The 17,488-nt window shown below is 40.0% G+C and overlaps 1 protein-coding gene across 1 annotated transcript; it reads left to right on the forward strand.

Moving 5' to 3' along the window:
• The first annotated feature begins 5,722 nt into the window (after nucleotides 1-5,722).
• On the forward strand, nucleotides 5,723-16,888 carry LOC134527315 (uncharacterized). Its single transcript, XM_063359875.1, has 2 exons — nucleotides 5,723-6,237; nucleotides 12,136-16,888. The coding sequence occupies exon 2, from the start codon at nucleotides 12,180-12,182 to the stop codon at nucleotides 14,265-14,267; it is 2,088 nt and encodes a 695-aa protein (XP_063215945.1). The 5' UTR covers nucleotides 5,723-6,237; nucleotides 12,136-12,179; the 3' UTR covers nucleotides 14,268-16,888.
• Nucleotides 16,889-17,488: the final 600 nt, after the last annotated feature.

A 17,488-nucleotide genomic window follows, 5' to 3' on the forward strand; every position in this document is an offset into this window, starting at 1 on the left:
TCCTAATAGCAGCTTAGCTTCCTAGCCAACACACCAGTAGTAATTCGATTAAGACATATTGAGCTTGTCTTGATAATTCGTAATAATTATCCTAGAAATTCTGAAAAAAATTCCAAAAATCATCAAGAAATCACTTATTGAAATAATGATTGTCGCTATAGTTTTCCAACCTTGGTTCTATTTTAGGCCAGTGGTAAGGGTAACTAAAGCTAAAATAAATTTTAAATTCAGTTTCCTATTACCTTTCGTGGAGTTTATTAATCATTCACTCCACAAAAAACAACCCTGGTTAAAATATCTGTATGACAAAAAATATATATATTGTGGCGCTGCCTAATATGGAAGTCTATTTTTTATGAATGAAATACATTCTTACCAGTTCATGTACAATGCTATACAAACAGACCAAGTGTCTTCGAACCACTAGACCAGGTCATGTACAATGTCAGACGTATAGCCCAAACGTCTCCGAACCACAAGACCTTATTCATCGATAGTTAATATATTTCAAGCAGTCAAGATAAAGACTTAGAACTGTCAAACCAAAAGTATCTTTAAAATTAATTACAAGCAATTTTACCAACAGTGCCTTTTTTTGCACCAAGTCTTCCTGAAAAATGTTTTATCAACACCAAGAGGATTTGAACCAGTAAATATTCATAGCTGCTACAGATTTAACTACGGAAATTAAAAGAAACGACAACATTTAAACCAAACACTATGTACACACACTGAACACACAGTACACATTCAGTACACACATTACACACATTGGACGCACACTAGACACACTATATACACACTGAACATACAGTACACACAGTACACACACTGGACATACAGTACACACAGTTCACACACTGGACACACACTACCCAATCTGGACACAGTACAAACTCATTACACACACTGGACACAGTACACACACTGGACACAGTACACACTCATTATACACAGTACTCACAATGGATACACAGTGCACACACAGTCACGTACAGTACACACCCTTAATACGCAATTAATACACTGATTATGCAATGACCACACAAAACACACACAATACACACAGGACATGCCTTGGTTACACAGTACACACAATGAAAAACAATACACACTTTACACAAACTAAACAAACACACAGTACACACAATCTACACACAGTACACACACCAGGAATACAATGAACACACACTACACACACTGAACATACAGTACACACAGCACACACGACACGCAATAGTCCCACATTACATGCAATGGACATAAAGTATACACACTGGACATGCAAGGAACTTCTAATTGACCAACAGTTCACACAACGAATACCTACAAAATAAACACACGACACGCATTTAACGAAAACAACGCACATTTGGACGAAAATTCGCCAAAAAGGAAGCACATTTAACAGTAGTATGTAAAAGGGGTTCCAGGCTTAGGGTTCAGGGTGTGGTGCTGGTGCCGTGGAGCCGGCCGATTGCTCTGACGTCACGGCGGCCATTTTGGACTCACAAATTACTCAAAATTACTCAAAAAAATCCCGTTTTGAAGAAAAAATTCTCGTTTTATTCCTCAAAAATTCAAATATTTGGATTTTGAAAAACCTCAAAAGTCTTTTGCCTTAGAAATAACACAAATTTCTAAAAGCTGCTTAAAAGTCCTAAGAGCTAGCCGCTCAAAGCCGCTGACATAATCTAGGACTATGACGTCACCGTTGCAATTTCCGTTACGGCAGCCATCTTTAAATTCTTTATTTATTATCAGATTTTAATGAAAAAAAATTTAAAATGTATAAAAAAATTAATTAATGAAATTTTAATAAAAATATTGCAGCCTTAGGGAGGCTATAAACAAAATTATACAATTAATAAATTTGAATAAAACCCAGCTAAATGGGTCATGGCAGAATGTAAAACATGTTGTGAAATTTTAGTGAACAAGGGATGGAAACGTAAAACACAACCAAATATACAAAAATAATTATACAATTTATTGTTTATAATCAATATGAAATTGCATTAACCTTTCACATTTATGATGCATTTAGAGGTACAAGTCATCGTATTCGAGACTACTATTCTACACATAGTCATGACAAATATTCGCATAGTATTGCAATAAATATAAAAGTTTATATATAATCCGCTCGTGAAAACAATATCAAGCCATAAGCAACGTATGCAAATATATATCAAGAGGTTAACGCCTAACGAGACCCCTACATTACTTTCAAAGCCAAATTTAACAAACTAACTCATAAAAACACAATTTATGACACAGAACCGAGTGGGTCAAACTAACTGCTCCTCGCGAGGAGATTCAGGGTGCTCGTGCTCATGGTCTGTCCTATCCAATGGCCATAGCCAAGTGATAAAATAGAGCAATTATTTACGGCCAACAACAATGAATAAAACGTACATTCTTGTACAAGCAAGGCCAGTCAATGTAATCGATACTTAAGGCAACAATAAGAATGTGAATATTAATTCTGGGGATATCGCGCAGCAGTCGTGCATCAAACAGAAAATTAACATCAAAGCAGACACAACGAAGCAGACACAGGAAACCAAAACCAAATTTTCTAAAAGTGGCGGCCGAAATAGGATTTATAATATAAAACCCTAACCTCAGGAGAATTTAAGCTACCTAAACAACAAGAGCATGGCCACTTCACACTAATTTAAAGTTACGACTGCTAGAGCATACATACCAAAACCATGTTGCGACACCTCCGGACCGGAACAGACCCGAGGCCACAGGGGGCCCACCAATTTATAATCCCAGTGACGTCACGGTAATCGGCAAAGGGGAGGAAGGAAGGGGAAGGTGGCGGCAGTGTGGGAGGGGGAAAGCAACGGAGGCTGTCGGCGGCGCGCGGTTTGAAGTGGCATCCACTTCAACTCCCTCGCCCAAAACGTCCCTACCCGGAGCCCCGAAGAACAAGTTCAAAGACAATAACACCAGAGCTCAATATCATTATTGAAACAGCATGTCTTCAGCCGAATCTTCAATCTTCAATCTTCAATCAGACAACTCAGTACAGCCCCTAAATTCAAGTGTAATCACGAATATCTTCTGAACTGTTCACCATCCAACGGCTGCAGGGGGGCAATATGCCCCAGGAAGTGTGAACCCGCAAACCCACGGCGTCAATGAGTGGTGGGCGGGCCGGCAGGAGGCGAACGGGCTCTGGGCTGACATAGCAGGCTCTCACGGGCAGGAGGCGAACAGGCTCCGGGCTGACGTAGCAGGGTCTCACGGGCAGGAGGCACACGATGGGAGGGAGAGTCTCCCACACGCGTCAGTGAGTGGTGGGCCGGCTGGCAGGAGGCGACCGGGTTCTGGGCTGACGTAGCAGGCTCTCACGGGCAGGAGGCGAACGGGCAGAATCAAGCAGTCATCAGACGAAGGCACCGCACGCGACGCCTCAGGAGGGGATCATGGAAACGGAGGAACACGACCCAAATGACGTCACTGAAACAATATCAAACCCAAAATGCAACCGCACAACGCACACAAAAAAAACACTAAGTAAAATTATGCTACAAGCGAATCACAGGCAACAAAAGCCTGAAACACAACAAGGCATGTTAAGTCACATAATATTTGAGCTGTGAAACGTGGGCCTTACGGAAAGCAAATTTATTATCTGACTTGCGCAACAAGGCAGTATTGTCACTCAAAAATTGTATGATTGTACAAGGTCCAGCATAGGGCGGGATAAGCTTGGTGTTAACTTGATTCACCAAAGATGGTAACGTAAAACATTTACACAGCACTAAATCTCCAATCTTATACCTGTGAGCACTTCGGTCTTTATTGTAATTCTTTGATACAGCCTTCCTGGTGAGAAGCAAATTACTGGAAATCTCACTTAAAACTTTATACAGCTCAGTCTCGTCCAGGCCGGAGGTCAGTGGAGGCAAACCCCATTGATTAAAGAGTGGATGAGTGAGTTCCCTACCTTAAAAGATACGGACGGTGGGTGCCCAGAGGCCGAATGATATGCAGAGTTAAGCCCCACGTTGATAAAGTCCAAATCGGAGTCCCATAAGGTTTGGTCCGTGCGATAAAAAGATGTAAGAATACCTTTGATGACCTTGTTGACTCTTTCTGACTGGTTCCCTTGTGGAAAATAAGGCGAACTATAGATAGGTTTGATGGCCCACTCAAAACACATATCTTTGTATACTGTGCTCTGAAAATACCGAGCATTGTAGCTGACAAGCATAGCAGGTGGCCCAAACAATTTCCAAACCTGCTCTCGCAGTGCTTTAACTATGGATGATGATTTCATATTCTTAAGTGGTAAGGGGATAACAAATTTTGTAAAAATGTCCAACACAACTAACAAACACACATTACCCTTTTTTGAGCGAGTAAGAGGCCCAAATATATCTATATGGAGAACATGCCACGGCGCTACAGGGGCATCTGCGCTATATAATCCTACCTTGGTGTTTTGAGGCGGCTTAGAAACCTGACAATCATGACACGCACGTACGTAGCTTCGCACATCATTACGCATTTCTGGCCACGCCAGATGGGCGGATATCCTACGGAAAGTCTTATCTATCCCTAAGTGCCCACCGATCAACGAAGAGTGGAAATATGCGAGTACCATAGGTCTCAATATAGAGGGAACAACTGCTTTCCGGGCTCGGCCTGTTTTGCCGGTAAAGTATACCACGCCCTGCTCCTCTACATACGGCACACATTTTTTTGCTCCGAGGTCTTTGCGAATTTGCATGCATCTGGCATCTTGAAGTTGGTGATCCTTAAGATTTAAATACGATTCAGGAAACAATTTACAGGAAACGCCATATTCTATCTGATCCCCGGAATTAGGGCTGGTAACTTCAAATTCGTCTGGGTTAAACATGCGAGATAATGTATCCGCAACAACATTCTCCTTACCACGAACATGGTGAATTTTAAAGTTGAAGCGTGATAACCTGAGGACCCATCGCCCGAGTTTACCTAGCTGCTGCGGGTGATTGCACAGCCAGCTTAAGGCCTGATTATCTGTAAATAGGTCGAACTCACGACAATCTAAATACTTTTCGAATTTCTCCAGGCCAAACAACCAAGCCAAGGCTTCTTTCTCGTACGTTCCAAGACAGCGCTCTGATGCGAGTAGGGTGCGGCTGGCGAAAGCGATTGGTCTTAAAACGCCATTTTCCATGTGTCCCAACACAGCGCCCAAGGCAATGGACGATGCATCAACTTGCAAAGCAAATCTTCGGTCGAAATCAGGCAACACAAGTACGGGGGGACTAGCCATGCATTTCTTCAGGGCAGTGAAAGCCGCCTCCTGGGCCTCACCCCAGACAAAGCGAGCATCCTTTTTGCGTAAGGCATTAGTGGAGCGCAAATAGCTGCAAAATCCGAAATAAAACGTGAAAAATATCCTAACATTCCCAAAAATCTCTGTATGCCTTTCAAATTCTTAGGCCGTGGAAAGCTCAAAATCGGCAAAATCTTATTGGGGTCCATTATTAATTTGCTTTCAGAAATAATGAAGCCCAAAAATTTAACGTGATTATTTGCCAAGGTAATTTTGTTTGGGTTTACGGTCAGGTGAGCAGTCCTAAGGCGCTCCAGAACTTTATGTAAATGTGTGAGGTGGTCCTCGAATGACTGACTATAGACTATAATATTGTCGCGTAGCTCAAAATTATCATTAATTTATTTAATTAGTTTATTTGTTGAAAATACAATTTTAAATTCTTTTCGCTAGTTCGGGACTTGGTTTCCCTCACGCTAAGATGGGGTAACACCTTTGTTGGATTTGGGTTTGCGGGGGGGCTGGAAGAGTGCGAGTCTTGCACGTCTTTGTCTGGGAACGCAGGCGTGACCGCGTTTCAGCCAGGCCAGCTGACACGTTGTTTGCTGCAGTTCCAGAGAAACGCGGCGCAGACTTGTTTGTCGTTTTTTTTTGAGGCCAGCTGAGAGCGCAGATTGTGCGCAGTCGCCGTGCGCAGGCGAGTGTCGCAATCTAGCGGCCGGTTTTCTGACTACGTGGGCAACCTGGCGCGGCCGACCGCGCGGCCGGCTTGTTGTAATAACTTTACGTGTTTGTAAAACACAGGAAAACTTCCCGTCAGGATGTTTTCCCCGTAGGGGTTTTGCGGCCAAGAAAATAGCTTAAAAGAGATGTAAAATGTTTTCGCGGGGCGGTAATCCTGTGGAAGGCTGTCATGCTGCCCGGCCGCGCGGCGACTTGGTAATGGTTAGGTGAGTGCTATCGGAAATGGCGCCTGAGTGATGCCGGACTCTTAGCCTTCAGTGTTTCTTCGTAGTTAACTTTAAAAATTCTCGTTTGGTGTATTATTTGCTCTTATAAATAATTTGTTCTTAGAAACTTAGTGGTTTTAACGTGTAATACGTTGAGCACTACCGTTCCCTTTTTATTTTCAAGTATAACTCGGTAATTTGTTTGCATCACGATCCTTGTCTTTTCATGTAAATGATGACGTTATAAACTTAAACTAAATAATTTCTAAAATCCGTTTCAAGGTAGTGGATGTTCTTAATAAATTTTAAAAATGAAGTTGTGGAAGAGCTAATGAAGCTTGGTATCACTGGGTGGCCTGGAGGAAATTATTACGATTATGTTAATGTGTTAGTACTACTAAGAAAATCTTATATATGGTTTATTGTTTTTCTGTCGGAATATCTATAAGGCTGGTAGCGGACATGGAAGGTGCCTCATTATTTGTCAGCTTTATTTAATTGTTATAAATAAATGTGATTGTTCTATTGTTTTTAGGTTACTCTTATTTTTTTCTCAGTATCCTGATTTTCTATTCTTGTATAAGAATACACCTACTAAGATTCAATCCTCAGTGAGATGCTCTATGGCTAGTTAATGTTTTGAGTTTCTTATGTTCAGAGCTACATTTTTGAAGAATTGAACCCCCCCTCTGAAAGTGAGACGTGACAAATGGTGGAGGCGCCGGGTAGTAGGTATAAAGAATGTTGGGATACTGAAAAATAAATTAAGATAAGAGTGTTAGGTGTGGTCTAACATTTTGATTTATTTTAGTGAAGAAGAAGAGCATGCAGTGCAGCTGGTGTATTAAGATTGATGTGTTTATAGGATTAATTGTGTAATGATAATAAAATTTATTTTAGGTTATTTCAGGAAACCAGTGGGAGACCAGGGATGGCTGTATTTGTCTAACAATAATTAATTTAAGGTGAAATGTGAAATGTATGCTTAAGTTAAGGACTAATGAAAATAATTTAAGGTGGAGTCTATTAGGGATGGCTAGTAAATACACAATTGAAATATTGGATGACAAAGTAAAAAACCCTGAGAACAATGATAGTAGTTCTTCGTCAGATGATGAATCATTGAAAGTGTTAAAAGATAAATTAAGCGACATAAAACCAGAATTGAAAGATCAGAATTTAAACATGGAGACAGGCAGGTGTTTTGTGGACCCGGGATATTTTTTTGGAAAGAGATGTGAGGAGGTTGAGGAATTTTTAAAACAGTTTCGCAGAGCAGCCAAGGTAAATGGGTGGAATGAGCAAAAATGTTTGTCATACTTGCCTACATTTTTGAGAGGGCCTGCTTAAAAATGGTATGACAGCTGTGAGAGCACATTGGAGAATTTAACTACATTTGAGGAATTAGCAAATAAATTAAGGGATGCGTTTGTGAGAGTGGGTCACATAGAGGACTTAGAGTTAAGATTGCAGGCGCGAGTACAAGCAGTAGATGAACCTTTCGAGTCATTTGTGTACGACATATTGAATCTTTGTAACCGACTTGATGCTAAGATGAATGAAGCTAGTAAGGTTAGATATGTATTGCGTGGGTTAAGGCCAGACATTGTAGAGAAAGTTATGCTTTTCCCAAACAATACTGTGGAACAGTTACTAGGTAATTTGAGGAATATTGAGGCAGGTCTGTATTACGCTAAAAATCATGAGAGGACACAGTGGGTAAATTCGAAACAGGAACAAGTACCTATCAGAAATCTTAAAGAAATTCAAACACCAGAAAGAGAATTGTCATCTATCAACACGAGAATTGAGGACAGTTTGATAGAGTTTAATAAACAATTAAAACAATTACGCGGGGAACTGGATACCATGAGATTACAGGCACAACCAAAGTCACAGTTTAGAACTCAGGGAGGAAATTACAAAAATAACAGTACACTAACACAATACCATCGAAATCAGAACAACAATTTTTTCAGGCAGACCCCAAGTAATTCATTTCCAAAAATAACTGACAGACCACAGTGGACCTCAGATGGTAGGCCGATTTGTTTAAAATGCAAACGACCAGGTCACTTGATACGAGATTGCAAAACGTCACAACAGGGAAACTAAATAGGGCGAGAGTCGGTCGGGGTGACAACTCGTCCCTTGTTAACCAAATGTCTCTTTTACAAAATGACGGTATTTTAAGTCAGAAGACAAAAATGTTCGGAAAAGAAATCCCCGTTTTTATCGATACAGGAGCTGCGGTATCACTAATTGAGGATAGATTAGTACCGAAAAGTTGTTGGAAATCCGCAGAACCAAGAGGTTTTACAGGAGTCTCAGGAAGAGTTCAGAAACTTAATAAGATGGCCAAATTAAGATTTAAATTAGGACAGTATGTTTATTCACATGCGGTAGGTCTGGTGGAAGCCCCAATAAAAGGGATCATTTTAGGATGTGATTTTTTAACCAAATATGGAGCAGAAATTTCTTGTAAGGGAGGCCAGAAAATGTCATTGACCATAACACGTCCTGATTGCTTCGTAAATACCACAAATACCGAAATAAGGGAGGTTAAAAGCCAAACCAAAGTAAAAAGAGACAAAATTCAAGTAGATCAAAACCAAAATCGGGTTAATCATAATGTAGGTCAGGATGGAACACAGGAGTTAAGCCAAATCGAGCCAGAAAATATTTTCAGGTTAGGTTGTGTGACAGTTCACAATCATGTTAGAGTAGAGCCAAGGATGCATCATCTTATCGAAATTAATTTTGAAGGAAATAATTTACCTGATGAGGTGCTGATAGAGCCTAAGGAGGATATTTACAACAGATATTCTGTACTTGTACCTAGGAGTATTGTAAACAGAAAACAGCATACTCACATTTGGGTTACTAATACTACTAACCAGTCAGTTACTCTTCATAAGGGAATGAAATTAGGATATTTAAATGAGTTTGAGGAAACACCCAGTATCGAGAACAAAGAAGTAACTAAGGTATTACAAGCTAGAGATAAAAATAATGTCGATTTTGATGTGTCTAAATTAAACATTAATCCAGAGTTACCAGAGGAACAAAAAAACAGACTGGTAGAGTTGTTGTATAAATATCAAAATGTTTTCAGTTGGGACCCCAGCCAGATAGGGAGAACAAAAGAGGAAGTAGTTTTTCTGGATACAGGGGACAGCACACCCATATCATCTGTACCTTATCGAGTTTCTCCTGGGGAACGGGAAATTATTCATAACATAGTACAAGAACACATTAAAAATGGGATTGTGAGACCCTGTGACACGAGTTGGTGTTCACCAGTTGTTCTTGTTAGAAAAAAAGACAACGATTATAGGATGTGTGTGGACTACCGTCGTTTTAACACTATTCTTAAGGATAATAAATACCCCCTTCCTCGAATAGATGATTTCTTAAGTCACTTGACTGGTGCTAAGTATTTTACTCACTTGGATATGAATTCAGGATACCACCAATTGAGAGTAGCTGAACAGGATCAGGAAAAAACTGCATTTGTTACCACCGATGGTACTTTTTGTTTTGAAACCCTTCCTTTTGGTTTGAAAACCGCTCCGTCAATTTTTCAGAGATACATGGATAAGACTTTGGCAGGGTTAAAGTGGGGTTCATGCTTAGTCTATTTGGATGACATTCTAGTAGTGGGCAGTACGTTTAATCAACATCTTGACCGATTAGAACAAGTTTTTAAAAGGATGCAAAATGCTAATTTAACCTTGAAACCGTCAAAATGTACCTTCGGTTATTTTGAAACCGATGTGTTGGGACATTTGGTTAACCATGAAGGGATTAGACCCCACCCCGATAAAGTAGTAGCAGTGAAACAATTTCCTACACCTAAGGACCAACGAGGGGTGAGAAGCTTTTTAGGCCTAGCTTCTTTCTATCGTAAGTTTATAGCAAATTTCTCTCAGATTGCGAAACCCTTGTCGACATTGCTAAAGAAAAATGAAAAGTTTATCTGGACCGACAAGCAAGAACAAGCATTCCAAATTTTGAAAGAAAAGCTGATTTCTTCCCCCGTGTTAGCTCACTTCCAGGAAAACCAGCCCATTGAAATACATACAGATGCTAGTACCTTAGGGATAGGAGCCACATTGTTACAAAGAATTGATGGAAAATTACAACCTATTGCCTATGCCAGTCGAACTCTCACGTCAGCTGAGACTAGATATCCTATAACTCACCTTGAATGTTTAGCCTTGATTTATGCTTTAGACCAGTTTCGGCCTTACATTTACCTGAAGCCATTCAAAATTGTAACCGATCATCATAGCCTATGTTATTTGAATCGTTTGAAATTTAATGCTCATAGCGCAGGAAGGTTAACCAGGTGGGCATTGAAATTGATGGAGTATGAGTACACTGTATGTTATAGTAGTGGAAAAACTCATGTACATGTAGACAGTTTGAGTAGAAATGCTGTCAACACAGGGACAGCCCTTGACGAAGAAAAATCCCTTGAGTTACCTGTTTTTGTGATGCATGATGTGGATTTAGCTAAGCTGCAATATTCTGATGTGAGTCTAAGACCTTTAATTTCTGAGTTGACTCAACCGTCAGGAATCGATAATAAGTTAAGCCGACAAGCGAAAAATTTTTCTTTGCTGAATGGTGTTTTGTACAAAAATAACTCTAACCCAAGTGGTAGAGACAAGCTATTAGTAGTCCCAGAAAGCTTAAAGGCTGAAATTCTGAGGGAAAGTCACGACAATCCCACTTTTGGCGGTCACTTAGGAGTAGTTCGCACCGCAGACAAAATTATACGTCGTTATTATTGGACCAATATGCTAAAAGAGATTCAGGCCTATGTAAGGAGTTGTAGGGGATGTCAGGGGAAAAAGGGAGTTCCTCAAAAGAAAGCAGGGTTATTAGAACCATTACCTATCTGTGAACCTTTCGAACGTATTGGTGTCGATATTTTAGGCCCTTTTCCAAAAACCGTGTCAGGAAACAAATACATTCTTGTTGCTATTGATTACGGTACTCGATGGGCGGAGACTAAAGCCACCCCCACTAGTAACGCCAATGACGTAGCTAAGTTTTTACTAGAAAACATAATTTGTCGCCATTCTGTACCATGTTCCATATTGACAGATAGAGGAAAAGTTTTTACTTCCAAAGTCGTTAATGAATTACTTAGGTTAATGGATGTACAAAGTTTGAAAACCTCAGGATACAGGCCAAACACAAATGGATTATGTGAAAGATTAAATGGAACAATAGCAATGATGCTATCTCAGTATGTGGCATCCTCACAACGTAATTGGGATGAATATGTACCCTTGGTCACTTTGGCATACAACACGGCGAGGCAGGAAACATTAAAATTTAGCCCATTTGTGCTCATGTATGGTAGAGAACCTGTATTACCCTCAGATGTTCAATTAAGTCAGCCTGTAGAAGATGAGGACAGCCTTCGACTGCGTACTCGTTGGAAGGAGATCCTGCGACAGTCCAGAGAGAATTTAAAGAGACAACAGGGTATCGATAAAAAAAGGTATGACCGCAGACGACGAGCGGTGACCTATAAGATAGGACAGGAGGTTATGGTGTACACACCTGTTCGAAAAAAGGGTTTGTCAGAGAAACTATTGCATAAATGGTTCGGTCCTTATGTTGTGGTGGACAAATTGTCTAATAACCTGTACAGGTTAAAGAAGACGAGTCGAGGCAGAGATGTTTACGAAGTTACAAACGTAGAGAGAATGAAAAATTTTTACAGTGTATAAGTTATGATAAGTTATGTAATAGAGATTTTTTTATTGTGGTTGTGGATAACTAAATAAAACAAAGAGAGAGAGAAAAAAAAAATAATTCGAAAGTTTTGTAACACTTGTAAACAAAAATCGAGCCTGTCTAATATTTAGTTTTGTATAGAATTTTTACAGAGTCTTAAGGCGTGATCATCTTCCGTACTGACGATGAGGATGCTACACATCGTCCTGGTGCTCCTGCAGCTGGGAAGCAGCAGACAACATCGACCGCTACCTGAAGGAGCAGTGGGGGTGGTTGCGGGAGCGCATTTCGAGCCGATACCTCAGGTAACATTGTACACTTCATCGGTACCAGTAAATTTTAAGGTTGCTTGGCCAATGCAATTAGATGACATTCAGGATAGTATCAAAGAAATCACTTCTTGTCCCTCCAATAGTTCAAGTGAATGGTGTGTTATTTTCAAAGAATTAAAACATAGCTTAATTTATACTGACATGCTAATTAATAAGGTAAACGAAGCAGCAGGGGATGACGTATTGGATTTTCAGTCTCAAGTTCGGGAAAGACGAGGGTTAAATTTCATTGGAGAGTTTTTTCATTGGTGTTGTGACATTGCCGTCAATAGTCAATTGAATAATCTTTTCCTAAATGAACAACAAATGTCAGAACACATAAACAAGATGGAATCACAAATTTTAAACACTCATGAGGCACTGGCAAATATGAGCAACACTATTTTTGTTATAAACGAGGGAATGACCGGAATTCTAAAAAGAGTACAATCAAAATTCACAAATTTGTCTGATTACTTAAAAGACCTCCGAGAGACTATGGTGACTAAGTTTTCAGGAATGGTTCAAGACATAGGACATTCATTCCAGTTTCAGGTACTGTTGGCCTCTCAATTAGCCAAACAAGCGCATACATTTACAAGACTAGAGATTCTGGACCAGTGCCGGTCAAATAAAATACCTGCCATTGTAGTTACACCAGCTCAATTGAAAGAGAAATTAAATATGCTAAATGAAATTCTTAATAGGGATGGTTATGCGTTGTCCATAAGTGTATCAGAAGTTCAGAAATATTTTAATTTACCCATTTGTAAATGTCAAGTCCACAAGGAAAATTTATACCTTCAAATTAAAGTACCAATTGTTAAACTAAATTCCAATTGGAGATTGTTTCAGTTTGTCGCAGTCCCATTTCAGTGGAAGAACTCAACTTGTCATTTGGATCATGCTCCGAATTTTCTGGCAGTGGATGGAGACCATCTAATCACTATTCAGGGTAGAAATTTATTAGATTGTAGACCATTTGAAGATAAATTGTGTTTTGTTCCCAGGTTCTCCGGAGATACCCTAGGTAGTGCTTTGTGTCCAAAGGCTCTTTTTCAGGGGATTACCGTTGAAAATCTTAGTACCACATGTGCGTTTCGATGCCATTCCGGAAACCAACTGATGATCACCCAGGCTGGACCAGAGCGGTACTTCCTAACAAACCCGTCAGGAAAATTAGACTTGCAATGCATGAAACATAACAATGAATCTTTATTTTTAGGAAGTGGAGACATCCTCGGAGCTGTAGATATAGAAGTACCGTGTGATTGTCGTTTGTATTTAAACCAAGAACTTAAAATTAACGAGTTGTATCCATGTGATGCGTTAACAAAATCTAAATTTCAATTGGTACATGTAATACCAGCTGCTTGGACGAAGTTACGTAAATTGAAAATTTTCCCTCATCCTACGTCAACACATACAGTTTTTCCATCCTTAATGGATTGTTTAGATGAAAATTGGCCAACTCTAATACCACATTTAAATTTTTCTTTGACAAAGTTTGAAACCCCTTTAGACCCGATTCATTTAAGAGAACCAGAAAACGTACCAAGATTTGTAATGAAAAACTTACAGAGTATTGCGCTTTCCATTGTAAGTAGTGTATTATTATTTATTATTATTAAAAATCCATATCTAGTAGGTATTGGAACGCTACCAAGAGTATCCGCCTTGGACAATGTTACTACCCTTGGCATAGAAATAAGTGTAACTGTAATTACTATATTGGTAATAGTTGGAATGTTTTTAGTTCTGTTATTAAAATATCTGAGAAATCGGAAACCCCTCAGTATGTCTGTAGAAATCTCGACTACAGTAGAAAATGCTGTTCCTTCTACCAGTGGAAAGGTAGAATTAAAAGACATACTAGCCAGAGATAATGGTTGTGTAGCTAAGTTATCCAGTGAAACTGGGGAGGAATTGAAAGTAACCATTTCCATTTGTGATGATCAGTAGTGAATGAATTTTGTTCAATGTAAAGCTTTACCTACGATTAGAAAAATTAGAATTTGATTAATGTTTATGTGAAGGGGCATGCGCCCATAAATAATTTTTATAGAACCAAATAACGATGGAGGGAGAATACCAGGTTCAATAAGGGGAATTATGACGTCAGGACTAATCATTGAGAAAGTGGGTGGGATCCTTTCCGTATTCCCATTTTCCACCATAACCCCCCCCCCCCCCCCTTGTGTTTTTATTATTCAAGAAGTGACATTGATAGTTTTCGTCAATCGAAGAGAATGACTTTTGAGGCGGACTTGTTAAGGGCAATTTCGAAAGGAGTGCTGTGGTGCAGCTCCATCCAGAACTCTTGTCCCTTCTCGAGTTGGGAGAAGGCGCGTCGTTAAGGGTCAGCCAGATACCACGTGGGCCAGTTGGGAGAAGAGGACCTGCTTCTACCCATTGCTGCGGGCTGGTGCCCGTATCGTCGAATCGTGTGGTGATGCACGATTACCAGGAGTATCAGCGGTTTGGGAGTGGCCATGTCCAAGGACAGTGATTACGCATCGCGATAGGGTGTGGCCCCCCAAACAACAAATTTATCGAGAAGACTAGAATTATCCATCGTTTGAAACTACTGACCTGACGTTCAAAACAAAGTGTATAGCAAGACAAGGCCAGTGTAGTTATAAACTTTCAACCTACACGTGGACACAGTCAAGTTTTTGTTGTAAATTTTCCTATTAGGTACCTTACCTTATCCTTCCTCTACGAAATGTGGGGGGTAGGCTTTTCTTCAAGATGTTGAATATTGCAGATGAGTTACGAGTTTAGTTTTTGAATAGTTACTTGTTTTAAGAATCTTTAAAAGTTATTTTTGTGTTGATACCTGGTATGACCCTCCTTGGTTAGTTGTGTTGATCTATGTTGATCTCATGAATACTTCTTGATAAACACATGAAAATACGTCATTAACTTAAGTAAGATAATTTAATTGTTTGATTTGTTCACTATTATTTTGATGTTTGAGAGTTTTTTTTTTAGTTGTTTGTAATTGTATGACTCCTGATGCTGCTCATGTATTTTGTGTAGGAATGGTGTCGTGTACCGTGGATGACGAGCAGTTGGGATGAACGACGTCGGGATGAACCGGCTGGGAGAGGCAGAAGTTGGAGTGGGGTGTGATTCTGCAGCTCACAGTTCCGCTGGCTGTTCCTGTCTCTGCCCTGAGTTGGTGCATCTCTTCGCCGTATCCCTCCTGGCTGCTTGCTGTCCCAAGCAGTGCTAACATGTGAAATTTTGTAAAACACATTTGTCCTCCGAGAGGAAATTGTCAATAAGTGCTAGTAGAACTTAGAGTTGGTATTTATACCTAAACAACAACCACTGTAATCACTAATTTAAATTTGTAACTGGATCACATAGAAATGATAGGGACAATTGGTTTTTTTTTTTTGAAGCAAACTTAAATATTCCCCAAGCATTGTTGTAAGCTTGTGGGGCACAAGCTCCTGCCGCCCGGGGTGATGTCGCGTAGCTCAAAATTATCATTAATTTATTTAATTAGTTTATTTGTTGAAAATACAATTTTAAATTCTTTTCGCTAGTTCGGGACTTGGTTTCCCTCACGCTAAGATGGGGTAACACCTTTGTTGGATTTGGGTTTGCGGGGGGGCTGGAAGAGTGCGAGTCTTGCACGTCTTTGTCTGGGAACGCAGGCGTGACCGCGTTTCAGCCAGGCCAGCTGACACGTTGTTTGCTGCAGTTCCAGAGAAACGCGGCGCAGACTTGTTTGTCGTTTTTTTTTGAGGCCAGCTGAGAGCGCAGATTGTGCGCAGTCGCCGTGCGCAGGCGAGTGTCGCAATCTAGCGGCCGGTTTTCTGACTACGTGGGCAACCTGGCGCGGCCGACCGCGCGGCCGGCTTGTTGTAATAACTTTACGTGTTTGTAAAACACAGGAAAACTTCCCGTCAGGATGTTTTCCCCGTAGGGGTTTTGCGGCCAAGAAAATAGCTTAAAAGAGATGTAAAATGTTTTCGCGGGGCGGTAATCCTGTGGAAGGCTGTCATGCTGCCCGGCCGCGCGGCGACTTGGTAATGGTTAGGTGAGTGCTATCGGAAATGGCGCCTGAGTGATGCCGGACTCTTAGCCTTCAGTGTTTCTTCGTAGTTAACTTTAAAAATTCTCGTTTGGTGTATTATTTGCTCTTATAAATAATTTGTTCTTAGAAACTTAGTGGTTTTAACGTGTAATACGTTGAGCACTACCGTTCCCTTTTTATTTTCAAGTATAACTCGGTAATTTGTTTGCATCACGATCCTTGTCTTTTCATGTAAATGATGACGTTATAAACTTAAACTAAATAATTTCTAAAATCCGTTTCAAGGTAGTGGATGTTCTTAATAAATTTTAAAAATGAAGTTGTGGAAGAGCTAATGAAGCTTGGTATCACTGGGTGGCCTGGAGGAAATTATTACGATTATGTTAATGTGTTAGTACTACTAAGAAAATCTTATATATGGTTTATTGTTTTTCTGTCGGAATATCTATAAGGCTGGTAGCGGACATGGAAGGTGCCTCATTATTTGTCAGCTTTATTTAATTGTTATAAATAAATGTGATTGTTCTATTGTTTTTAGGTTACTCTTATTTTTTTCTCAGTATCCTGATTTTCTATTCTTGTATAAGAATACACCTACTAAGATTCAATCCTCAGTGAGATGCTCTATGGCTAGTTAATGTTTTGAGTTTCTTATGTTCAGAGCTACATTTTTGAAGAATTGAACCCCCCCTCTGAAAGTGAGACGTGACAATATCATCAATATAGTTGAAAACACATTGATATTTTAGATCGCCCAAAACGTGATCCAAAATGCGACTCATTGCCTGACTGCCGAAACTTACTCCCATAGGGATTCTATTAAGTTGGAAGTGCCCCCAAGGGGTGGGAAAGGCTGTATATTTTCGGCAATCGTGATGAAGCAAACATTGATGAAAACTCTGGTTCAAATCTATGACTGAAAATATTTTGGCTTTGCCCAGATGTTGGAGGGCGCTCTCCACAGTTGGGAGAGGCCACACATTTTCAGTAGCTATTTTCGAATTCAAAGGTTTATAATTATGAACCAATCGCCATTCTGAAGAATCTTTCTTGGGTACAAGAAAGGTGGGCGTGCTCCAATCGGAATCAGAAGGCGTGATCACATCTGCCTGTAATAATTTATTAATGATCT

The sequence above is a fragment of the Bacillus rossius genome, chromosome 1 (genome assembly GCF_032445375.1).
Source record: "Bacillus rossius redtenbacheri isolate Brsri chromosome 1, Brsri_v3, whole genome shotgun sequence".
NCBI lineage: Eukaryota > Metazoa > Arthropoda > Insecta > Phasmatodea > Bacillidae > Bacillus > Bacillus rossius.

Excerpts from the sequence above, each read along its gene's own strand:
- LOC134527315 (XM_063359875.1), top strand. The coding sequence starts at position 12,180 with ATGAGGATGCTACACATCGTCCTGGTGCTCCTGCAGCTGGGAAGCAGC.